The sequence below is a fragment of the Littorina saxatilis genome, linkage group LG14 (genome assembly GCF_037325665.1).
Source record: "Littorina saxatilis isolate snail1 linkage group LG14, US_GU_Lsax_2.0, whole genome shotgun sequence".
Lineage (NCBI taxonomy): Eukaryota > Metazoa > Mollusca > Gastropoda > Littorinimorpha > Littorinidae > Littorina > Littorina saxatilis.
This window is the reverse complement of record NC_090258.1, coordinates 10,324,944-10,351,088: the sequence shown is the minus strand read 5'-3', so window position 1 is coordinate 10,351,088 and position 26,145 is coordinate 10,324,944. Positions and strand designations below refer to the sequence as shown.

The window sequence follows — 26,145 nt, the reverse complement described above, 5'->3', positions numbered from 1 at the left end:
TGTGCTACTAGTTTGAGGTACTGGTTGGAATCTTTCAAATGCTGTTTTCTCTGAATGTAATTTTTAGACAAACATCTGTAATTAAAATGTTGCAACTTTTGAATGGCTTGATGGATTTGTTTCATTTTTGTTTATGTTGTTTATGATTTGTAAAGCGTCAGTTTTGTGTATGGAATAAGAGTTAAGTGCATTGGTTGGGTTTTTATGAGTCTGACAGTTTGGTTCTGATTCATGTTTTCATATCGGTACAAACAAAGATGGTTGTTTTCATATGATGTATATTAAAAAAATCCTGATAATTTGATTGTCAAATCCTTTTCCCTACATAGTAAAGTGGTCATTCTGATAAAAACATATGAATTCAGGGTGCACTGTGCTACTGGTGTTTTTATGTACTGGTTCAAATCTTTAAAATGCTGTTTTCTCTGAATGTAATTTTCAGACAAAACGCTACAATTAAAATGTTGCAACTTTTGAAAGGCTTGATGGATTTGTTCAGTTTTTGTATATGTTGTTTATGAGTTGTACAGCATCAGTTCTGTGTATGGAATAAGAGTTCAGTGCATTGGTTGGGTTTTTATGAGTCTGACAGTTAGGATTTCATGTATTTTTCTTATCAGAACTGAACCGGTAACTGAAAATGCTAAATTAAAATAATATATTGCTTAGAAATGCTTTTCGATACACAGAATTATTAAGCACACACATATTGCTGCAAAGAAGAAAAATTGGATCAAAACATGCACTGGTTCACAAACTGCAACATTTTAAAAAAAGCACATTTTATAACGTTTTTCTCACATTTTGGTGAATAAAACCCCCAAAAATTGCTTTTCACTCAAAATTTAAAATGGTTTCCCTTAATTAGGTTATTCTGCTTGCAAAAATCAAACAAGCAGCAAGCTGTTTCCAAAATAAATAAAAAAAGTGCTTGCCTACCCTGTCCCCCCTTAATTTTGATAATAATTTTTATATATTTAATTTTCAGAGCTTGTTTTTAATCCGAATATAACATATTTATATGTTTTTGGAATCAGCAAATGATGGAGAATAAGATAAACATAAATTTGGATCGTTTTATAAATTTTTATTTTTTTTTTACAATTTTCCGATTTTTAATGACCAAAGTCATTAATTAATTTTTAAGCCACCAAGCTGAAATGCAATACCGAACCCCGGGCTTCGTCGAAGATTACTTGACCAAAATTTGAACCAATTTGGTTGAAAAATGAGGGCGTGACAGTGCCGCCTCAACTTTCACGAAAAGCCGGATATGACGTCATCAAAGACATTTATCAAAAAAATGAAAAAAACGTTCGGGGATTTCATACCCAGGAACTCTCATGTCAAATTTCATAAAGATCGGTCCAGTAGTTTAGTCTGAATCGCTCTACACACACACACACACACACACACACACACACACACACACACACACACACACACACACACACACACACACACACACACACACACACACACACACACACACACACACACACATACACACACACACGCACGCACGCACACACGCACGCACATACACCACGACCCTCGTTTCGATTCCCCCTCGATGTTAAAATATTTAGTCAAAACTTGACTAAATATAAAAAGACATGTACAAACTGACCGCTAACCTCTTCCACCCTGTCCACCAGAAGGGTGCAGCGGCCAAGTGGCGAGAGTGGAGTGACCAGGAGACGCTGCTGTTAATGGAGGCCCTGGAGAAGTCCTTGTCCTAACCCTTGCTATATACTCACCACTTACCAATCCCTGTCCTACAGGAGAAGGGTGCAGCGGCCAAGTCGCGAGAGTGGACAGACCAGGAGACGCTGCTGTTGCTGGAGGCCCTGGAGATGCACAAGGATGACTGGAACAAGGTGTGTGAACACGTGGGCAGCCGCACGCAGGACGAGTGCATCCTGCAGTTCCTGCGCCTCCCCATCGAGGACAGCTTCCTGGAGGACGAGCTGGGTGACCACGGCGGGGCTTTGGGTGAGCGAGTAATTTTTGTTTGTGATGAAACTTCATCATCATGACCTTCTAAGTATGTTCTGTGTATCTTGTATCTGTGTATCTTGTATCTGTGTATCTTGTATCTTGTATCTGTGTATCTTGTATCTTGTATCTGTGTATCTTATTTTACATGAATCCCAAAACAGAGAGACATACCTCGCCAGCTTTTTGCATGCAAGTTATGTCGACGAAATACGTTGACAATTTTGAGATTAGTTCATTATTTGTACCATAAGTTTTTGCCTGTCTATCTACTTATCAAAAGACCACTGGGTCAACGTACTGTAAATGGTTTTTGTTTTTTTTGTGTGTCAATAATTAAACGTTTTAATAAACAACAGTTCTTGTTTTTTTTATTCTTGTTTTACACGATTGTAATCCTCACTTGTTTTTGCTTTGTGGGTGCTCATTTTTTTCTTTTTATTCTACGTGCTCCTCAAACACACACCCCCCCCCCCCCCCCCTCCCCCATTTAACCTGATAATTACAGCTTAGAATGACTATAAACTTTTTCTTAGGGCTGGCATTTGAAGTCATTCTAGGATGGTGGTGGTTATTGATTTTAGGATGTTGCTGTTGTCATTGTTCCGTGGCTATCCATTGTACTGAAAAGTAGGTTTTAATTTCATAGCTTAAAAGAAGGGTCACAGTTCAAACACATTGCTTTGAAATATGCAGCTGAAATACACCTGTCTCTTCTAATTAGAGCTATTTTCTCATGCACAAAATTAACACAGCTTTTCCACCATACTGAGGTTAGCTGTTTAACTTATTTTCATTCAGCTAAAACAAAAAATTATTTTTCTTTTTCTTCACCAGGTCCTCTTGCCTACCAGCCAGTGCCATTCTCCCAGTCGGGCAACCCCATCATGTCGACCGTGGCTTTCCTGGCCTCTGTGGTCGACCCCCGAGTGGCCAGCGCTGCTGCCAAGGCCGCGCTTGACGAGTTTTCACGCATGAAGGACGAGGTCCCACCCACCCTGGTCGACGCCCACACCAAGATGGTGACAGAGGCATCCAAGGCGGGGAAAGAGGTTACGCCCGAGTTTGGCCTGAGCGAGACGGGTATCGCTGGTACCACTGCAGAGCCCTCAGGTTTGTATACTACTACTACTACTACTACTACTACTACTACTACTACTACAGTGGTACTCCCCATGTAAGACCTCCCAAAATCTGACAAATTTAGGTCTTAAAGGGGGGGGTCTTACATGGGGGGGTGAGGTCAGGTCAGAAAAAGACAGTGAGAGAGAAAAAATCAGTGACAGAGAGAAAGAGAGAAATACCTTCAGGGTCCGTCGAAGTTGTGGCATAATTACAGTTGTGGTTTGGTGAATTAATTTGATAATCTAATTCAATAAAAAGCAAGAGGTATGTATTTTTTCTATTTTTTTTTTTTACTTTAATTGTATCCTCTACATGTATTTAAAAAAATATTTGGGAGTCAAAAGAGTTTATGTTCATATGGGTGTCAGTATTTGGAAGAGGACTATACACCTGTCACATTTTACACTGGTTTGAAGAAAGATTTCATGGAAGTCTGAGAAGCTTGAGACTTTCTCTTCAAGTGGTCTTTCTTAATTTTCACAATTTTCGCCGGTCTCCCATCGATTGACCACGTTTTCTTGGTCGCTGACGATCGATTGAATCTGAGTTTTTCCTACCTCAAACGACCGCGCGATCGAAATTGCCGTTTCGCCCTTACTGCTCCGTTTCACCACTTCCATCCTCTGTTCCAGAGTCAAAATTTTCCTCTTCTTTCCGCGCGATTGAGCGTTTGAAGTTGAAGGAGAGTTCGAAGCCATGGTCGAAGAAGAAGATCGTTGATGCTCGCGCGTGTGTTTGTTGATTTTTCGAAAGGAAGTGGACAAAGAAAAGGGCATGTTGGGATCGTAAAATTGTGAACGCCGGACATGCGCAATCGAGACCTAAACGCGTCGTCTGTTATATTTCCGGCCGAGTGATTTTTGCGATCTTTTTTCAGAGATTCAAGCAAAACGTTACGATTTTTTGTTAGGTTTTGATTTGAAAATGTCGTTACAAGGTCGCAAATTGTAACAACTAGTCGGTCGCAAATCGGGTTCTGGGGGGAGTCGGCCATGGGGGGTGATTTATATAGCAAAACTAATCCGTCAGCAAGAATGAGGTCTGAGAAGGGAGAGGGTCTCTGATGGGGGGGTCGTTCGTCGGGAGTACCACTGTACGACTACTACTACTACTACTACGATACTATTACTTCTACTGCAAATAATAATAATGAAGAATTAATAGTCGTTCCTTGTCGTAAGAGCTTATGGCGATGTGCAACAACAAAGCACTCGTCCACGCATGCAAACACGCACACTCACACAAACACACTCACTCATTCACTCACACACAGTATGAGTGGTTTGGTTTTGTGTTTGAGCAGTTGGTATTTGTGTGTAAGTGTTCAAGTTTGTTACTGTTTCTCTATGTATGATTTAAAACTAACAGTCAGTTTGTCAAATTGAAAGAAATTGAATAAGAAAAATGTATACCCACCCCACCCCCTAAGAAGCCGTACACAGACCTGTTTACCAGTACGATTTGGGCGTATTTTGTACGCCAAATTATTATCGGTATGCAAATACGCAACACACGCACAAAATACGCCTAAGAAAAAGTCTAGAATACGTTTTCCGGTGTTGGTGTGCTGATTATGGAATGGTACAACTGATACCGGTTTCGGTCGAAGGGAGATAACCATGACAGCGAGTCTTCAGCTGGTGGAAACCTTGTTCAGTTGTTGGCACGTGCGATCGTCTGGACAATCGTGGCAAAATGAAGCGGAAAAATGTGCCAGTTTTGGATGACTGTACCAAGTCTAAACAGCAGAAGCAGCAGATTTTCTTGGAGAAATATAAGAAAGAGCCAGGAATTGTGGAGTCTACTATGGGAAAAAGTCATGCACACTGCAAGTATTGTTAATCAGATTTCTCCGATGCCCATCAGTGCTGGGAAATATGACATCGAACGACACTGCAGTTCTAAAACTCACCTGGACAAGGTTGCTGCAAAGAAATCCGCTGAAAGCTGCTAAGGAATTATGAAGTTCATTCCCGCAAAGCAAATCCTGCCAGAAGAAAAGGCTGTAGTCCGCGCTGAAGCAATGTTTTCTGAGATGATTGTAAAAATGAACTTGCCACTGTCAACCGCAGATGTTATTTCACGAACTTCATCTTTTCATTATCAATCTGTTTGGAAGACACTGGTTATAATGCTATAAACTGACAGGTAAGTAAAATTGTTTTATTCCTGTTGTATTGGAAGGAGTTAAATTCTGAAGGTGTTCACAAGACATGCTATTCTTACACAAACACGTTTGCACCCACGCGTACATTTTCCCTACCCCATATGGCTTTCCTTGCAAAGTACACCAACTTTTTGAAAAATACACTCAACTTTTGGGGAAAGTACTCTTGCCTCGGGTTTAGGGTAAACAGGTCTGAGTACATTATAAGAAGTATTTGGTAAATCTTATTGTCCTTCGGAATATCCTCATGGAAATTTGGGCTGCTAACCCTGGGGATAGTGTGCAGTGACAGAATCGCATTACCCAATTTTTCTTCCCTGCGTGCGTGTATCTGTGTTTTTCAAGGCCTGAGGCTGTGTCCTTGGGATCTTTATCTTGGAAATGCGTGCACACAGGGTTGTTCGAACACTGAGTGCGTGTATCTGTGTTTTTCAAGGCCTGAGGCTGTGTCCTTGGGATCTTTATCTTGGAAATGCGTGCACACAGGGTTGTTAGAACACTGAGGAGAGTCTGCACAAAGTTGACTCTGGGAAATAAATCCCTTGCCAAACGTAGGGTTGAACCCACGCCTATGACGATAACTGGTTTCAAAGCCAATTCGCTACCGATTGAGCTATCTCCCTGCCCTGAAATAATGGATATGTACGCTAATTTTCTCTTCTCTTTTTTTTGTCTGAGATTTCTCTGTGTTTGTGCTTTCAAGTAGCTTTCTCCCTCTCCCTCCCACCTATGTCAATGACTCTCCCTCCCACCTATGTCAATGACTCTCCCTCCCACCTATGTCAATGACTCTCCCTCCCACCTATGTCAATGACTCTCCCTCCCACCTATGTCAATGACTCTCCCTCCCACCTATGTCAATGACTCTCCCTCCCATCTATGCCAATGACTCTCCCTCCCACCTATGTCAATGACTCTCCCTCCCACCTATGTCAATGACTCTCCCTCCCACCTATGTCAATGACTCTCCCTCCCACCTATGTCAATGACTCTCCCTCCCACCTATGTCAATGACTCTCCCTCCCACCTATGTCAATGACTCTCCCTCCCACCTATGTCAATGACTCTCCCTCCCACCTATGTCAATGACTCTCCCTCCCACCTATGTCAATGACTCTCCCTCCCACCTATGTCAATGACTCTCCCTCCCACCTATGTCAATGACTCTCCCTCTCACCTATGTCAATGACTCTCCCTCCCACCTATGTCAATGACTCTCCCTCCCACCTATGTCAATGACTCTCCCTCCCACCTATGTCAATGACTCTCCCTCCCACCTATGCCAATGACTCTCCCTCCCACCTATGTCAATGATGTGGGTGTATGGCTGATGTTTGTGTAAATGTGAACGCATGAAGATAACGATGCTGATCCTTGTTTCAGAGGAAGGAGTGAAGACAGAGGAGAACAAAGACGAAAAGAAGGAAGAGTCGGCTGAGAAGAAAGAGGAAAAGGTAGGCAGACATTCATCTGCACAAAATGTACAGTGGGACCACCTACGAAAAAACGGAGAAAATCAGCTCTGACAGAGGGGGTAAAGTTACAGTGGTTATGAACAGAAAATCAGCTCTGACAGAGGGGGTAAAGTTACAGTGGTTATGAACAGAAAATCAGCTGTGACAGAGGGGGTAAAGTTACAGTGGTTATGAACAGAAAATCAGCTGTGACAGAGGGGGTAAAGTTACAGTGGTTATGAACAGAAAATCAGCTCTGACAGAGGGGGTAAAGTTACAGTGGTTATGAACAGAAAATCAGCTCTGACAGAGGGGGTAAAGTTACAGTGGTTATGAACAGAAAATCAGCTCTGACAGAGGGGGTAAAGTTACAGTGGTTATGAACAGAAAATCAGCTGTGACAGAGGGGGTAAAGTTACAGTGGTTATGAACAGAAAATCAGCTCTGACAGAGGGGGTAAAGTTACAGTGGTTATGAACAGAAAATCAGAAAAAAGGGTCTTAAAAAGGAGTTCCACTGTAGCAGTCTTTATTTGCACTTGATCTGCTTTGTCGGCACAATACATGGGACTGGGTACGATCAACCCCCTTAGATTGGTCAAGCAGAGTAGAGTGTCTTTTTTTTTTTTTTAAAGGGATTCACTTGATGAATACCACTGAACAAGAAATCTTATCTATGGCAAAACAGAGAAAATGAGAATCGCAACAATGTGGAAAGCTTGTAGAAAAAGAGTTTCTTTCACTTTATCAAGAGTTGCTCTCTTTGGCTGTCATGTGCCATCAGTGGAATTTAAAATATGTGCATGACAGATCCGAAAGTCTGGATTTGAGGAAGATCGTTTCAAAACAAATGTGGTAGTTTTCGCATCATGCAATCCTTTTACCTTACAGTCAAAAGAAGAAGCCATGGAAACCGACTCAAAAGTAGAGACCAAGAAAGAGGAAGGAGAGAAAGAAGAAGAGAAGAAAGAAGAGGAAAGAGAGAAAAAGGACGATGCAGAGAAAGAGAAGGAAGAGACGAAAGAAGACAAGCCAGAAGAAGAGAAGAAGGTAAGTTCTATTTTTGACTCACATGCGAAGCAAAAGTGTCCGTCCGGACGTCCGGAAAACTTTAACGTTGGATATTTCTTGGACACTATTCAGTCTATCAGTACCAAATTTGGCAAGATGGTGTATGATGACAAGGCCCCAAAAAACATACATAGCATCTTGACCTTGCTTCAAGGTCAAGGTCGCAGGGGCCATAAATGTTGCCTAAAAAACAGCTATTTTTCACATTTTTCCCATTTTCTCTGAAGTTTTTGAGATTCAATACCTCACCTATATATGATATATAGGGCAAAGTAAGCCCCATCTTTTGATACCAGTTTGGTTTACCTTGCTTCAAGGTCAAGGTCACAGGAGCTCTTCAAAGTTGGATTGTATACATATTTTGAAGTGACCTTGACCCTGAACTATGGAAGATAACTGTTTCAAACTTAAAAATTATGTGGGGCACATGTTATGCTTTCATCATGAGACACATTTGGTCACATATGATCAAGGTCAAGGTCACTTTGACCCTTATGAAATGTGACCAAAATAAGGTAGTGAACCACTAAAAGTGACCATATCTCATGGTAGAAAGAGCCAATAAGCACCATTGTACTTCCTATGTCTTGAATTAACAGCTTTGTGTTGCATGACCTTGGATGACCTTGACCTTGGGTCAAGGTCACATGTATTTTGGTAGGAAAAATGTGTAAAGCATGTGAGTCGTATGGGCTTTGCCCTTCTTGTTGTAAAAGAATGTCACCAAATTGGTACGTAAAAGACCTCGATCATTTTGCCATGTAAGCGATCGAGAAGAAGATTCTGCCATTAGTGCAGGTGGATGATTACACCAAAACATGCACACACCTGGGTTAGCACCTGAAAGAAAGGGAAATAAGTCCTGACAATAATGTCAACAGAGTAAGGGAGAGTTACTGTTGTTGTGTGTATCAAGAGCGATTAAAATATAGATACACAACTGTACCCATGATAAGCTTGTTTGCGTTTCAAGCTCCGTTTCAGCGTTTATTTCACAATCAGAAAAACAAGAATTGTAGGTTGTTGGAATGTTTCATTATAGACAAAACAAAACGTTAAATTTACTAGTACGTCGACCCAGTGGTCATTTAGGTAGACAAACACTTATGATACAAATAATGCACTTATCTTAAAATAGGCGATGAAACTTGCTTGCAAGATACTGGCAAGGTAATCAACATATATTTATATTGATATTTATGTCATAATTATTTCAGGACAAGGAAGAGCCAGCCTCCACGGAAGCCAAGAAAGACGACAAAGCAGAAACGTCGGACGCAGCACCAGCCAAGCCCAGCGAGGAAGACAAGAAGGAGACGACGGAGACGAAGGAAGAGAAGAAGGAAGGGGAGATAACTGATATGACAGTGGCGGTGGCAACGAAAGACAGGGCAGGGGCAAACATTGCCACGGCCGCCGCTGCCGCTCTGTCTGCTGCTGCTGTCAAGGCCAAGGTGGGTTAGAGAGTAGGAAGGGGGTGGGGGGGGGGGGGGGGGAGGACGGCTGGTGGGGACAATGCTGTAGATGCAAAGAATTTACTGTCCTTAAAAAAACAAGGAAATTTGCCTTGCAGTGTCAGGCGGTTTGAAACACAAAAAAACATCTCCTTAACTAACAGTTCAGAATTGGACGAAAAACATCTAAGACTTTCTAAGCAATCACTCGTCCTTAAAAAAACAAGGAAAATTGCCTTGCAGTGTCAGGCGGTTTGAAACACAAAAAAACATCTCCTTAACCTTTTAACTACCAAGTTTATTGTTGTGTAGACTCCCTCAGCTCCCAAGTTATTTTGAGCAGAGACGGTCAAAAACGGGTATGCGTGTTTAAATTATTATTACTCAGTTTCTCTTTGTCAGATTGATAAAAAAAATTGGTATGTTATTGGATAGGGATCAAACTTCAAAGAGTATGTGTTCTTCTTCTTGGTGGTATGTATGTCGCAGTGTTATCATGATTTATCTACCTGTTGACCTGTCAATAAAGTTGAAAAATTACGCTTACTTGTTGCTCCGGTATATCATCCGTTTCGCTGTCACTTGTTGATATTCATTGAACGATCAAAGTAGGTCAGATCAGCAGTGTTCACAGAAATGCTGATGTCGAAGCCAGAATCTTCTAATTGATGTCTATTTTCGTGGAGATAATCCAGCATAGTCATGAAATCAGGATCACTGTCATGTCGGCACCAAGCGCCCAACAAATTTGGTGAAAAAAGATCGATTGTAACTCTCACAGAGATCGAAAGCACATGGGGAAAAAACAAGGCGGAAGTGAGACAATCCCACAATGCATTTGCAACCGTCTTATTACTACTGCTCGCGCACAACAACCGCAAACAACCGAAACAGACGCTACACCGGCGAGGGGCGGTATCGGGCGGTATGGGAATGGCGGCAATGGCGGAAGACGGGCGGTATCGGGCGGTATGGTAGTTAAAAGGTTAACTAACAGTTCAGAATTGGACGAAAAACATCTAAGACTTTCTAAGCAATCACTCACAGTAACAGAAACCAAATGTTACAGAGAGATGTCCATACTTAGTGTTTTATGTTGAGATTGAGTGTTTTATGTTGAGATTGTCCAATGTTCAAAGTACATGTACATGATTTATTGTGAGTTGTGCATCTATCTGCATGGTATTGTCCATAAGTGGCTAATGTGTTTGCTATATGTTTATTTTGTTTGAATGTATCTGTATCTGTATTTGATGTATAACCCCCCGCGGGTTAGGGGGAAGAATTTACCCGAAGCTCCCCAGCATGTCGTAAGAGGCGACTAACGGATTCTGTTTCTCCTTTTACCCTTGTTAAGTGTTTCTTGTATAGAATATAGTCAATTTTTGTAAAGATTTTAGTCAAGCAGTATGTAAGAAATGTTAAGTCCTTTGTACTGGAAACTTGCATTCTCCCAGTAAGGTAATATATTGTACTACATTGCAAGCCCCTGGAGCAAATTTTTGATTAGTGCTTTTGTGAACAAGAAACAATTGACAAGTGGCTCTATCCCATCTCCCCCCTTTCCCCGTCGCGATATAACCTTCGTGGTTGAAAACAACGTTAAACACCAAATAAAGAAAGAAAGAAAGATTTGATGTATAAGTACCGTACTTTCCGGGTGACAAGGCGCTTCGTTATCTAAGACGCACCCCCTTCTTTTTAAAAAAAATTGTAATCCAGTCACCCATTGGACGCAGGGGGCCGATAGGGCGCACCAAAATTGAAAAAGTATACCGGTAGTCGAAGAATGAAAATAAGCCGGCGAGATCAAAGCCAGGTCCATTGTTTATAGACCTTCTTCCCAGGGGTCAATGACCCAGTTTTTGCCATGAGAGGTGGTTCCTGTCATATCTGAGAGAGGAAACACTTCCTGCTTCGGGGTCAGTGACCGGTCAGTGACCGAGTTTAACAGAGTCGAACTCTGTGTGTGCGGCGAGATCAAAGACATTGTGATAGCTGGGTGGCCTTGTTTATAGACACGACCTTCTTCCCAGGGGTCAATGACCCAGTTTTTGCTATGAGAGGTGGTTCCCCTGTCATATCTGAGAGAGGAAATACTTCCTGCACCGGGTCAGTGACCGGTCAGTGACCGAGTTTAACAGAGTGGAAATAATTATGTGTGCTCTGTGTGTGCGGCCAGATCAAAGGCAGGCATTGTGATAGCTGGGTGGCTTGAGAGCTCGAGGAAACTTGGCCAGGGCAGTACCTAGTAGCTGAAACATGCATTATCACAAGTTGTTTGACTGGTACTCAGGTGGTCTCTTTGATTTTTTTCGTATTTCATACACGGATTAGACGCTTCGTTATACAAGACGCAGGGGTCGAACTCGAGGAAAAAAGTCGCGCCTTATGACCCGGAAAGTACGGTATTCATAGTTGATATGTATAGCGCGGAGAGCATTGTTTACTGTGGTTCGTGCTATATAAGCTGTCATTATTATTAGTAGTATTTTTATAATAAATACTCCAAATATGTTTGCCTGGGGCTTATTTTGCAATGTAACTGTATGTTGACTGTTGTTTCAGCACCTGGCGGCGGTGGAGGAGCGTAAGATCAAGTCCCTGGTGGCTCTGCTGGTGGAGACGCAGATGAAGAAACTGGAGATCAAACTGCGACACTTTGAGGAGCTGGAAACCATCATGGACAGGGAGAGAGAGGCTGTGAGTACAAGGGGGGAAAAGAGAGAGGGGGGGGGGGGGGGCTGTTTACCCTTACTATTTTGGAGTAATCTTATTACTATTTTTTTTAGGATTTAAGTCCAGACTACGATTTTAAAATGTGGTTCAAATTAGTTTTGTGTTGCTGATGTTGGGGTTTGTAACCACTAGGTTACTGGGAAGAGAGGTAAAAAAAGAAGGGTCTTGAACCTTCAATATCCTATTATTCAAGTTTACACCAGCAAGTCCCTTCACACTTGGTAATTACCGTGTTTCAGTTGGAGTATCAGCGCCAGCAGATGATGATGATGATGATGATGATGATGATGATGATGATGATTCAGTTGGAGTATCAGCGCCAACAGCTGCTGCAGGAAAGACAACAGTTTCTTGATGATGATGTTGATGATGATGATGATGATGATGATGATGTTTCAGTTGGAGTATCAGCGCCAGCAGCTGCTGCAGGAAAGACAGCAGTTTCTTGATGATGATGATGATGATGATGATGTTTCAGTTGGAGTATCAGCGCCAGCAGCTGCTGCAGGAGAAACAGCAGTTTCTTGATGATGATGATGATGTTTCAGTTGGAGTATCAGCGCGAACAGCTGCTGCAGGAAAGACAGCAATTTCTTGATGATGATGATGATGATGATGATGATGATGATGATGATGATGATGATGATGATGATGATGATGTTTCAGTTGGAGTATCAGCGCGAACAGCTGCTGCAGGAAAGACAGCAGTTTCTTGATGATGATGATGATGATGATGATGATGATGATGATGATGATGATGATGATGATGTTTCAGTTGGAGTATCAGCGCCAACAGCTGCTGCAGGAGAGACAGCAGTTTCACTTGGAGCAGATCCGAGCAGCTGAGTACCGCGCTCGACAGATCGCCATGACGCAGCTGGCAGCCGAGCAGAGACAGCATCCATCCACTGCCTCACCGGACCATGGTAAGGATGAAAATGTCCTGTGGAAAGTTGGAGACATAGGAGGGGCCAATCACTAGCAAGGGGCATTGGAAACATTGGAGGGGCCAATCACTAGCAAGGGGCATTGGAAACATTGGAGGGGTCAATCACTAGCAAGGGGCATTGGAAACATTGGAGGGGGCCAATCACTAGCAAGGGGTGTGTAGGAAACATGTGGACTGTGTGACCCTTCCAATGTTTGGCAGAGGTTTTGGCAAGGATATTTACTCTTCCAAACCCAATACAAACACGACGGAGTTATTGCCGAACATGGTCTATTTTTGAATGGGTGGAGAGACGCCAGACATGGCCCAGTGCAGCCCACAAGGTGTTGGGAGGGGCAGAGTCACTTGGGCGGACAGAAGACTTTGCCTGAACAAGTTATTAATCTAGCATGGCCAGGAATGCAAAAGAAGAACGGGTGGATACACTGTGCCTGTTTGAGTTGTTGAGTCTTGCTTGTTTGGGCTCAGAGGGTGGATACACTGTGCCTGTTTGAGTTGTTGAGTCTTGTTTGTTTGGGTTCAGAGGGTGGATACACTGTGCCTGTTTGAGTTGTTGAGTCTTGCTTGTTTGGGCTCAGAGGGTGGATACACTGTGCCTGTTTGAGTTGTTGAGTCTTGCTTGTTTGGGCTCAGAGGGTGGATACACTGTGCCTGGTTGAGTTGTTGAGTCTTGCTTGTTTGGGCTCAGAGGGTGGACACACTGTGCCTGTTTGAGTTGTTGAGTCTTGCTTGTTTGGGCTCAGAGGGTGGATACACTGTGCCTGTTTGAGTTGTTGAGTCTTGCTTGTTTGGGTTCAGAGGGTGGATACACTGTGCCTGTTTGAGTTGTTGAGTCTTGCTTGTTTGGGTTCAGAGGGTGGATACACTGTGCCTGTTTGAGTTGTTGAGTCTTGCTTGTTTGGGTTCAGAGGGTGGATACACTGTGCCTGTTTGAGTTGTTGAGTCTTGTTTGTTTGGGCTCAGAGGGTGGATACACTGTGCCTGTTTGAGTTGTTGAGTCTTGCTTGTTTGGGCTCAGAGGGTGGATATTAACAAGTGACATCACCTAGTTTTATCAACATTTAGTTGTATGTGACTCAGATGCAAAATTCGTAAGTTTGTGTTTAATTGCAAGATAGCTCTTGTAAAAATGCATGCAATTTTACCAGTTGCTCCATATTCGTTACAATAGTAACACATAACCCACCTTGTGTTCCAACAGGCGGTCAAGCAGCCTCTTCAGGCGCCTCAGGCAGTGCAGCGTCTCAAAACCCAGCTCTGGCGGCGGCAGTCAGCGGCCAGGGAAGCTACGCCATGCACGGCTCCCCCCTCCCCCCACAGGGTCCCCAGGTGCAGGCCACAGCTGTCAGTCAAGGCTCGCCGGCCCCGCCCACTGCGCCAGTCACACCCACAAGCTCCGCCCCCTCTTCGCAGGCTCCGCCCCCTCAGCCTCCCACGCCGGCCGGTTCCACAGGTGGGGTTGATATGTCGCACGCTTCTCCCTCCGCCAAGGGAGGTAGTAGTCCTTCGATGCAGGGGGGAGAGAGCGTGAAAGTCAAGTCTGAGCCCATGTCCGCCCCCTCCCCCTCTGCGTCCCCCTCCCCCAAGCCCCCCACCATCCCCCAAGCTCCTGTGTTGACAGAGAGCGACGCTGTGCCCAGAAGCGTAGAGAGCGCGGGTTGTCAGACTCTCGACGATTCCACAGCCTCTCTGCAGCCTCCCCACTTGGAGCCCGAGCGTCCCGTTGGGTCGGAGCAACCCAGGTCCGCCTCTCCTCTCGCTCCTCCTCCTACACTTCCGTCAAGGTCGCAACCTTCGGAGGTTGAAGGTCAAGGTTAGAGTGCTTTGAGGCATGGTCGCTGGTCCTGGCATGGCGCTCTAACCTGTCAAACGTCTACGCTCATTTAATCGCCTGAATTTGACTTCCCCACATTTTGTTTTCTCCTCTGCTGTGTGACCCTGTTCCCCCACCCACCCCACAGGCCTTTTGCATTGCAGGATCCATGTGTTGGTTGGGTTGGTGAGAAAAAACAAGTTGAAATGGCCTCCTCGCTTTCTCTTTTATATCGCAGGATTGGTTTGGGGGATTAGGCAATCCAAATCTTCCACGAAAGCAAATTAAATAATTTAAAAATAGGCAGAGGGACAAAATAGTGTTTTCTTGACATGCACAATTTATCTTTCACTAGAGGGGGTTAAATTCATATGTACAAGGCGAAAATGCTTCAGCTTATTGGGCTGTTACCCAAAAAAACCCACTAGGGGCTCTGAGACTGACCCTCAACCTGCCGGCGTTAGTTATTTCCTTGAAACTCAATCTTCCTTGAATGGATTGCCTGGGGATATAGTAAATACAACACAGATTGAAATTGCCTTTGCATTGCATTGATGAGATATTCTTGTAATGATTGTCCGGCAGCTTTGAAGCTTTTTATCAAATTTAAAGAAGGAGTTAAAACATAAAGAGAAAAGAGCAAAGAGAAGAATTTTGAGCAAGAAAGAGTGAGTGTTAACTCATGCAAACTGGACGCTTTGAAGCTTTTCATCAAATTTAAAGGAGTTGAAACACTTTCCAAGCATATCGTAGTAAAGAGAAAGGTTTTGAGCAAGAGAGAGTGAGTGTTTGCTCATGCAAACTGGACGCTTTGAAGCTTTTCATCAAATTTGGATATGGAGTTGAAATACTTTCCAGGCGGGAAGGAGTAAAGAGAAAGGTTTTGAACAAGAGAGAGTGCGTGTTTGCTCATGCATGTTTGATGTACATGTGTGTGCTATGCTTGCACGCTGGTTGAAATTCCCGCTGAGTCATCTTGGTCTGTGTTACTGTCAAGCGTCGTTTGCAAGGTTTACTCCTGTTCTCCCCTCCCTTCCCACCGTGTGTTTGTCTCGTTGCCAGTCCATGTTTCTTACAGGCCTTACTCGTGGTTGGGTGTACACTATGACAAGTATTAATAATGCATCGTAGTATCTATCAAATTATACATGTATACAGGAGATGTGAAGTACTATGTACCTAGACCTGGGAACCCATACGATTTTGCCGTATTTTGTATGCATGATTGTTTATAATATACAAGCAGTACGATCAGTGGGGAAAAATATGACGAGAAAAATTCCTTGACTGGTTTTCTTCACAAGCACATCCCGAAGCCGATCCAGTATTTTGACACATGATTACAGTTTTTGTCAGTAAACATTGAAAGAAGCATTTGTTTTAAATGTATTGGTAAACTTAATTTAACGGTGCGACGGACGCTTGTGAAACAGAGGGCTGAATATTGGCGGTCGCCTGATCGCCCCCGGCGGGTTCTAATCGCGTCGGGCGGGTTCGAAATTCCTCTGAAATCACCCGCCGGGCGGGTTCAAATTTCGCTGAAGCACAAAGTTGTTAGGCAACGTAGTTAATCGGAACGGCCGGCGAACAAATATCTCTCGCGGGTGATCTCAAAATCTGTCACTTCTCTACTGCCCACTCATCCTCCCCTCTCCCCCATTTTGAGAAGGACTCAGGACTACCACCAATCAAGGCCAGACACATTGGCTAGACAGCTACCCCCCTCCGCCTCACTTGACCGTGTCATCACCCCTCCAGTGCCACCAGCGGTTGGCGATTGCATCAGCAGTCAAAATAGCTACCACCCCCATCCAGAGCAAACATATTCCCCCTCTGTATTTTTCCTTTGATGTGCCTGCTATGTACCACTGATCCAGTTTCTGGAAAATGTATAGGTCATTGACTGCAGGGATACTCATTAAGACCGTTTTCTAAAATATGTTAACACCAGCTTTGCTGACCAACTTAGTACAAGTAGTGACAGTACTACTGCTGTCAATTATTTCCCTTCAACTAAGGAAGTAACAAAAAAAACCGATCCAATATAATTATGTGATAAAGAAGAAAAGACAGACCTTCAACAATAGGATAAGGGGTGCAACTCTGCAACTCTTTTGAATCAAAAGCATAAAGATCACCTGTAAACAATTCTAGGATCAGGAAATCTGAACATCTGTTTGTTTTCATTAAGAAATAGAAATGAAATATAATGCTTTTGATTATTTATGACTTAAGCTGTGGTAAATTTGGCTCGTATGCAACTTTTATACTTCTGCTTGATCTAACAGTAATATTAATAACACACACATAAAGAAAAAAGAAGAAAAAAAAAAAAGCAAATTAGAAAAAAATTTGTTGTCAGCTTTTTATACTTGGTTTTACACAACAAAAAACAATTTAAATTAAACAAAATTGCTGATTTACTCTTTTGTTTAAAGTGTGTGTTTATGTGGTAAGTAAAGTTCCATAGTAAATTACTTTGTAAATTGTGTGGTAGGGGGTACATAAAGGGGGTAACTTTTAGTGAGGTTTAGTGTGTGATTGTGTGACAGGGTGTGAATGTTGTTTTGATTTCTTGTTTCTTTGTGGCGGCATTTATTTTAAATTTTTTATTAAAACAAGGTTAATTATCATTATATTAAAATGTAGCATTTTAGTCATCAAGTTTTGTGTGTGTTTGTGGTAGTTATTAGTAGTGCAAATCCACAAGTATGCATAATAAGTATGAATGTACGTCTTTTGTGTATGTGGTTAGCACGCGACGAGCCACTGGGGCGGTTGTAAGAAATCCCGGCCGGTTGGGATTTTGGGGGGCCGGTTCAATTTTTGACTTACCGGCCCCCTTGGCCGGTAGCAAAAAAAGTTAAGGTACACCCCTGGAAACATGTTTGAATCATGGATGTTTAAATGTTGTGTGGAGTATTCATTTTTCTGAAAATACACCAAGTTTGCCTGAGAATACTCCAAGTGCAAAACAAGGGTTCCCAAGTCTGGACAAGTATTAATAATGCATCGCAGTATCGATTAATTTATACATATCTACTGGAGATGTGAAGGAATATGTACCTCTGGTTTGGTGGGTGTGTACTCCATATTTATGATGAAGGTTTTAGCTGAATGTAATAGGAGAAGCCTGGTGCTGGCAGGTTATTCAAACAGGCAGTATGGATACTCATCTCCTTTATCCTTTTGACTTTGAAATTCAGTAGATTCATGGAAGCCTTTATTTGCAAAATAAATCTAAAAAACAAACATAAATTGACTTCTCGTTAAACACACAATGCTAAAGACAAACGAGTTCTTTACTTACCATAACAACGACAGCATATATATCAAATGTTCACCTTTAAGTATGTGAATTGAAAACATAAATGTTGTCCTTACTTGTTGAGACTTGGTTTGTGACTGAAATTCCCTGTTACTTCGGTAACATTGAAATGTTTGCATACCCTAATGGAGGATAGCCCTGTGTTTTGAGCAGTGCTTGTTCTAGAAATATTCCAGTCTGTGGCAGGATTTGCCTTAAATTCATTTGCAGGAAAACTGCACACTAAATCATTCACATCTGCATGCCGATAACTCAGCATTGTGAAAAAGACTAAAGTTTTATTCACTTGCGCTGTTCTCTAAATTTCTGCAGACAGTAGTAGAAGTTCTTTGGTTTTCTGTGCTTAACACTTGCCTGCATTCTATAGATCTGTACAAGTTGGCATGAGTCCATATTTCTCAGTGAAAATGTGTAAATGTTGGCGTTCTTGTAACAAGTTAGAATATTTATGCTAACTGTTTAGCATGGAATTAAAAAGAAAGTGCTATACATCTAAAGAAATTGTCAAAATGATTGTATTAATTTTAATTCCCCACCTTAGTCCCCACTTCCCCCCAAATCAGTGTATGGCTGCCTAAATGGCGGGGTAAAAACAGTCAAAGATGTAAAATTCCACTTGTGTGAAAACACGAGTGTACATGGGAGTTTCAGCCCATAAATAAAGACGAAGAAGAAGAAGCCCCCTCTACCCCCCCCTCCTCCCACACCCCCTCCTTTCCATTAATGTTATGCTAACACAGTGTTTTGTAAAGACAGACAAGACAAGAGCTTGAAACAAAGAACCATTATGTTTAGCATAGAAGATCTTAACAAGTTTCAATTCCCTGCTGGACCAAGTTTTAGATTTATCAATGGATTTGGATTGGAATACTGTGAGTGGTCTGAATTTACACTGCATGCTAGTAGATCCTTGAAGTAGCGTTTTCTGTCAGGCGTTTGCCGGCAGAGCGCGGCATGATTCTGTACTCTGCAGGAAAGAAACAGGCCAAGATTGCATGACTTATTGGGGTGAAATGTGTATTTACATGTACGCTGATTATCATTCATTGAAAGGGAAACCGCATTGTTTCTAACTCTGTTTATTAGTCGATGAAAGCATTATCAATACATTTTCATTAGATGAGCAGTGTGAATAAAAAATTAGAATATCAAATACCCCCAAACACCCAAATAAGGATAGAGATCTCAAGGTTTATATAGTTAGTTGAGTTTATTACCATGTTTCTAAGTCTTTCTACTTAGTGTAGAGCCATGCATCCTTCTGAATTTGCTACAGTGTTTTACGCCTTGAACTGCATGACTCCTCAGTGCTTTGTTTACCATGGAATCCATCACTTAGGCAAAATTTATATTGATTGATGTGTTACTAGTTCGTGATTCTGTTTCGTCAAAGTCTCTTCGAGGCTTATGATGAAAATCTTAATATCATGGAGTGAGCAAAATTTTATTTACAAATAAAATACTTATCTGTACGTAAAGTAAAACAGAAGTTGAATTCAAGCTCCTTCTTAGACAGCCCTTCTTTCATATACATTTTCAGACTTGGGATTGAGGACTGTAGTTTGTATTGACTGACTATTCTGATTTTACGTTCTCTGTGGTATCCGTGAGCTATATGGGACATGTTTTTTTATACAAAAATATTAGATTGCATTCTACTGAAATGCACTTAAAAATAGCCACAAGAGAAAGAGCGAGTGTGTGCGCATGTGCGGGCATGTTTGTGTGTGCCTGTGTGTGGTTGTAGAAACTTTGCAGAATTCAGACTTTTTTTAGTGTTTGACACAAGTGCCAAATGTGAATAAAAGACAAGGGAAGGAATAACTTTTTTCCTGCAAACCTGTGCCAAGACTTAATGCGCTTAGAACTATATTAGGATTTGCGCCATATAAATACCCTTATTATTATTATTATTATTATATTTTTGCTTTTCTTTCAGGGCCAGCAACTCCAAGTGAAGGATCAGAAACAGCTGCAGTTCAGTCCCCTGCTCCACCGAAATAATTGTCAACATGCAGCCAGAGGTTTTGTCCCTCAAATATCACCAGTCGTTGTGACATCCGCATAAATATCATGCATTCAAATTCAGTTTAGTTTCTGTTTTGTCATCTTTCAGCATCATGTTATTGGTTCCTTTTCATGGTCTTTCACATGTATTATAGAATTTTAATTGAGTAAAATATTTTCATTGTCCGTCAGCAAAGAACAAAGAATCGCCACACTCACATCTTGAAATTTAAACTAATTTTTTCTTTCATTTGTAACTGAACATTGGACAGTTGTCACTCAATAACTCATCATCATATGTAGGTTGTATATCAATATTTTATTATATACATTTTCATTCACGCCTGTTTCTTGTTTGTGAAGATGAAAAAAATCAGGCCTACGCATTTGGTAATTGTAGTCATGACAAATTGATCATAATGATCATGATACTGACTTGACTGCTAGTGTACACTGGTAAGGCTTGTCATTGGCACATTCAGTCTTTACTCCCGCAGTGGGGCACTGCGGTTATGAAATTAAAAGCCCCTCCTGTTTTTGGAACCGCAGGAGCTTTCTAGTTTGCTGTTAGGTAGATTTTTGGTTCCTCTTTCCTGTCATGCTCTCTTTTTCTTCATGAATTCTTTTCTTTTTTCTGCCTTCTTGCTCATTCACCTGTATTTTTTCCAAAAATCTCTTCTCTTGCCGCTTGTCTCGCGATTCATGTATAGTTTAATCTGTTAGTGTTCTGATGTAAGTCCAGCAGTAGATAGGTTAAGCCTATTTTAACATACTGGAAACTGGTAATCTTCCAGTAGGTATTAATTTAGTTTTACTAAAGCCTGCTGGGACACAAGTAATGGGTTAGTGCATTTGTAAACAGGAATCGCTTGACAAGTGGCCCCCTTCATCCCCCCCTTCCTCGTCCTGATATGGCTCTGCGTAGTCGGCTGGACGTTAAGCAACAAATAAACAAACAAAAAATTCAGTCTTTAAAAAAAGATCAATCGGGCATTGCTCTTGCATTCTTTTGTAAGCTGTCTTTTATGACTTCCCTTTTGACATTAGGATTATTTCTTTTACCGTATGACATTGTAACTTGTCTCATTTGATGTAAGGCACAACAACAACAAAAAAGTCTGTTTACGGTAACATAGGCCCAAAAAATAGGGTCGGTAGGGCGGGAATTTTTTGTTTTTACATTTTTTTTTTCTAAAAAAAACCCCATATTTGTAAGTTATTTTGCCAAAAAACAGCCTTTTTTAAAATTTGTATTTAAAATTTTTTTTCCTGCCAAATGCCCCCCAAAAAAGTCTAGGGTCGCGCGAAAAAATAGGGTCGGTCGGGATACCGTAAACAGACTTTTTTGGGGGGGGGCCTAACATGTGACGTCATTTCTTACGGTGCTTTTGTGCTCACCAGTAGTAACATTTCATTGTATATACCATGGTATTTTTCTTTCATTCATGTTCAAATTCAGTACCTACAATTTGGCATTTGAGAAAGGTTGCAATGTCTTGTCATCTAGAATATTTTAGTGGAGAGTTTGTACATGTGTGGTGCGTCTAATGGTACTTGTGCAGCTGTCAAGAATATTTTAGTGGAGAGTTTGTACATGTGTGGTGCGTCTAATGGTACTTGTGCAGCTGTCAAGAATATTTTAGTGGAGAGGTTGTACATGTGTGGTGCGTCTAATGGTACTTGTGCAGCTGTCAAGAATATTTTAGTGGAGAGGTTGTACATGTGTGGTGCGTCTAATGGTACTTGTGCAGCTGTCAAGAATATTTTAGTGGAGAGGTTGTACATGTGTGGTGCGTCTAATGGTACTTGTGCAGCTGTCAAGAATATTTTAGTGGAGAGGTTGTACATGTGTGGTGCGTCTAATGGTACTTGTGCAGCTGTCAAGAATATTTTAGTGGAGAGGTTGTACATGTGTGGTGCGTCTAATGGTACTTGTGCAGCTGTCAAGAATATTTTAGTGGAGAGGTTGTACATGTGTGGTGCGTCTAATGGTACTTGTGCAGCTGTCAAGAATATTTTAGTGGAGAGTTTGTACATGTGTGGTGCGTCTAATGGTACTTGTGCAGCTGTCAAGAATATTTTAGTGGAGAGTTTGTACATGTGTGGTGCGTCTAATGGTACTTGTGCAGCTGTCAAGAATATTTTAGTGGAGAGTTTGTACATGTGTGGTGCGTCTAATGGTACTTGTGCAGCTGTCCACATTTGTTGTCATTGTCAGAACATACTCTGTGGAGAGAGTGTGCTGTTTTCTTGGCTGAAAATGGAGAGAGAAAAAATGGGGGGAGTTGGGGGTGGGTGTATGGGGAATGTGCAAGATCTGACTTTAGTTTTCATGTTCTTGTGTTTATCTGAATATTTGTCAGGCATTTTCAGTTTTGATTAGTTTGTGTTGTGAAATTGTGTGTGTAATGATGTGTAAAGAGTTGTGCAGACCGTTGTGTGTTTGGCCCCAAGCTCTCTTCAATTAAACTCTCACTGCCAGATATCAACAATGTTATGTTTTTTCCTTCGTCTCTCATACCAACAAAGCAAATCAACAGCTAGTAATGGCGGTTGGCTTTTACTCGTGCGCCATTGAACAGAAAAGAGACCGCGAGAGCATTAGCTCCCTTTGCTTGGTAAGACGGTGCACGGATTGTTGCGCATAATGTAACACTCTCATTCTAGTTTTATTGAACAAATAATTCTTTCCAGCCAGTTCTTCTGCATTCAAAACCAGAAATATTTCATCTTGAGGCTGTTGATTGTGTGTGTGTGTCAATGTGGAAGGGTGCTCTTGACAGTGGTTTACATGGTCGTTTACCTGAGAAGGGAGAATCTTGTGTAGCTCAGCAAGAAGCATAAAATCAGCAGGAATGGTGTTTTTTTTATAAGTGTTACAATTAAATATTTTAGCAGACTACATTTGTGTGTGACATTACGTGTTTGGTCTGATGTGTAAACACATTTTATTGCTTGTAGATACTCATTCATGTCAAAATTGTTTTTCGTATTTTTTTGTTTTTGTTTTGTGTGTAAATGTATTTTCATGTTTTGTGTATAAGTGTGAAATATACATGGTTGAATGGTACAGAATTGGGTTCTTGTTTTTCACTCAGTGTAAATGTGAAATAATGGGGTTTGAAATCTGTGTCATACACTACAATATGTATGCTCTTTATACACACAACAAAAACTCTTTTCGTTACAAAAGATGTTTATTTAGAAAACTATGACACAGTACATGTATTACACTTTACAGGAACATACTTTTAGAGTGAACATGCATGATTTGAGAAAAAGCAGGGAGAATGAATTTCATTGTCAAATACATGAAACATTAATAGAGACAGGAAAACAAAGCAATATATAATATAGATGATTACCCGCTTCGCCGGGATACCCGGCTTTGCCGGGAAGAAGTAGAGCCGAATACCCGGCTTGTGCTTTGCCAGGTGAGTGGCGCACCGTGCGCGATTGACGCAACACGAAGGAAGGGAGATAAACGCGCAAAACACTGGAGAAGATAAGGAAGAGTTACTGGGAATGGATCTGGGAAGATGTACAGAAAAACCAAAATCGGTTCAGCGCTGCGCGCTGAGAGCACGTATTGAAAATTTTCATCGACCAGATTGTGTCCGGGGTCTACCTGAATATGCCCACCAAATTTGAAGCAGATCCATCGAGAACTTTGGCCGTGCATAGCGAACAGACAGAAAGACAGACAGACACACACACACACACAAGCCATATATAGATATAGATTAGATGAAACAAAACGGTCGGTATAGTCTGAAAACGATTTCTATTTGGGATGTTGTTTGTTGAAACTCCAAAACTTATTTCACATCACTGAAAACTTAGCTGTCAATTCAGTAGAGTTGTCATATTTTTTACAACGTGGGAAAAATAATGATACTAACTGCCTTTGACTTCTGAAGATTGCTTGAACTTTTATGGTCCTTTTGGCAAATTTGCTAAGGAATATGAATCTCTGTAATACAGTATTAATAATTGAAGAAATCTTTTCAGCATTATGGGGAAAAATAATCAAGATGGTAACATGTAATGAAAAACCTTCATAATACAAGTAGTACAGTTAAAGAAACTCATGCAGAAAATGGTTAATTACGCAGAAAAAATATTCGTTAAGCACATAACATAAAACGACAGGTGCAGTATTAACATTTTGTAAAATGAGACCTGAACAAAACCTCAAACAACTTTTTAACAATGTCATCAAGTATCTCGAGGAACGGGATCTTTAACACGACTATTCAATTCAGTACAGTACCAGCTTCATATAATCACATTATTTCCACAGATGTGTTTCAAAGTGTACAAAGTCAGCATCAGCAGTGACATACAAACAAACAGACTCACTGATTTGAACAAGAGCAAGAGCGCACATGGAAACAAGAAATTTCTCCGAGGTAGAAAAAACACCCCCGTCAAAGGGAAATAACCTTCTCAGTTGGTGGCAGTGACTGAGTGAGAATGGTTATTTCCCTTTGACCATTAAGATGTCCCTCTATAAGTTCTTGTATAATTTTAATCCACCAATAACTCCCTAACCGTGTGTTTGACTGGTCCCAATTTTTGTAAGGACTGTCTCAGGAATGTATAGAACCTGTTCACCAAGTTTGGTGACGATCGGTCCGTTCATTCTTGAGATCTATATGCGAACACAAACACACAAACACACAAACAAACAAACACATCGACCGAAACCTATACACACCCCTATACCGGGGGTGTAATAATGCAAGAACATACAGTTTGCTGCACGAATGCATTCAAACAGTCAAACTCTCTCCCTCTCTCTCTGTCTTGCTTTCTCTCTCTCTCTAGCTATCTCACACACACACACACACACACACACACCATTACCACACATACAACACTGCAGGAAAATAGACATATGAACCAGGAAATAATACAATCAGTAAATTAAAAAAAAAGTTATTAAGCGTTATTTGATGGATTTCATACGTAAAACATATTCGTACATAAAAATAGACAGAAAACATTATTTGATGGATTTCATAAGTAAAACAGATTCATACACACAAAAAAGACAGAAAGCGTTATTTGATGGATTTCATTCACATATTTATACATAAAAATTGACAGAAAGTATTAATTGATGGATTTCATTCACATATTTACACATAAAAATAGACAGAAAGCATTAATTAATGGATGTCATAATCAAAACATATTGATAGATTCATGCATACATAAGGCAGCAATAAGCAACACGATAATTTCATTTTTTTTTTTCATTTTCATTACTTTATTGTCCCATCGCTGGGAAATTCGGGTCGCTTCCTCCCAGTGGAAAGCTAGCAGCAACGGAGTCGCGCTACCCAGGTGTCTGCGTGTTTAGGTGTATTCAGCCACCTGCACTTATGGCAGAATGACCAAGGTCTTTTACGTGCCATTGTGATGACACGGGGGTGGGACATGGCTTCCGTCTCTGGGTCTGCACATAAAGTTGACCCGTGTCCGTCCCGGCCCGAATTCGAACCTGCGACCTTTCGATCACAAGTCCAGTGCTCTACCAACTGAGCTACCGGGCTCCCAGCTTGTTCTGTTTGAAAAGTGAGTTGTGACAGTGCAGGACTGTGAAGAAAGAACCATTTAATGACATACAATACCGATACATGCACAGCCTGGCAGTGACCTCACCATTAATTTTCCACTGCTCATAATTATGTTGAAGTCATCGAGACAAAGTTTGTTCTTGAAATTCTTTGTCACTTCCTTAAGAGAAATGCAGATTCCTTAGGAGAAATGCAGAATAAGTGGCAGAGTTTTTGCAGGACACCATCATTCACATTATGATGTCTTTTTTAAACTTGCTTCTGATGTCAGAAACTTAACTTCGAAAGAGAAGGTCAAAAATGAAGTTTTGGTTGTTTAAAAAAAAAATCAATGTCATATCTCTTTAAACCTGATAGAGCGAGACTGCAGAAAACAGCACAATGCAGATAAGTGAAGGTTTGAGAAGAGTTGCCGAAGCCATGACCTCACTCGTCTCTGGGTTGAATCGCACCATG

The 26,145-nt window shown here is 41.4% G+C and overlaps 2 protein-coding genes across 3 annotated transcripts in view; one reads left to right on the top strand and one right to left on the bottom strand.

The window, feature by feature from the left end:
- LOC138947080 (SWI/SNF complex subunit SMARCC2-like) overlaps positions 1–21,272 on the top strand; it is a 52,691-nt gene extending 31,419 nt beyond the window's left edge. For both annotated transcript variants that reach the window (XM_070318520.1, XM_070318518.1), the window contains exons 16-24: positions 1,785–1,995; positions 2,836–3,111; positions 6,674–6,744; positions 7,635–7,793; positions 9,032–9,268; positions 11,837–11,971; positions 12,783–12,933; positions 14,158–14,409; positions 20,037–21,272. In XM_070318520.1, the coding sequence (XP_070174621.1) occupies positions 1,785–1,995; positions 2,836–3,111; positions 6,674–6,744; positions 7,635–7,793; positions 9,032–9,268; positions 11,837–11,971; positions 12,783–12,933; positions 14,158–14,409; positions 20,037–20,101 (1,557 nt within the window). In that variant the 3' untranslated portion in view covers positions 20,102–21,272. The remainder of the gene's footprint in view (positions 1–1,784; positions 1,996–2,835; positions 3,112–6,673; positions 6,745–7,634; positions 7,794–9,031; positions 9,269–11,836; positions 11,972–12,782; positions 12,934–14,157; positions 14,410–20,036) is intronic.
- A 2,010-nt stretch (positions 21,273–23,282) lies between these two features.
- Positions 23,283–26,145, bottom strand: part of LOC138947079 (contactin-like) — a 49,393-nt gene continuing 46,530 nt past the window's right edge. The window contains exon 28 of the mRNA XM_070318517.1: positions 23,283–26,145. This exon is cut by the window's right edge and continues 4 nt beyond it. Coding sequence (XP_070174618.1) covers positions 26,034–26,145 — 112 coding nt within the window. The 3' untranslated portion in view covers positions 23,283–26,033.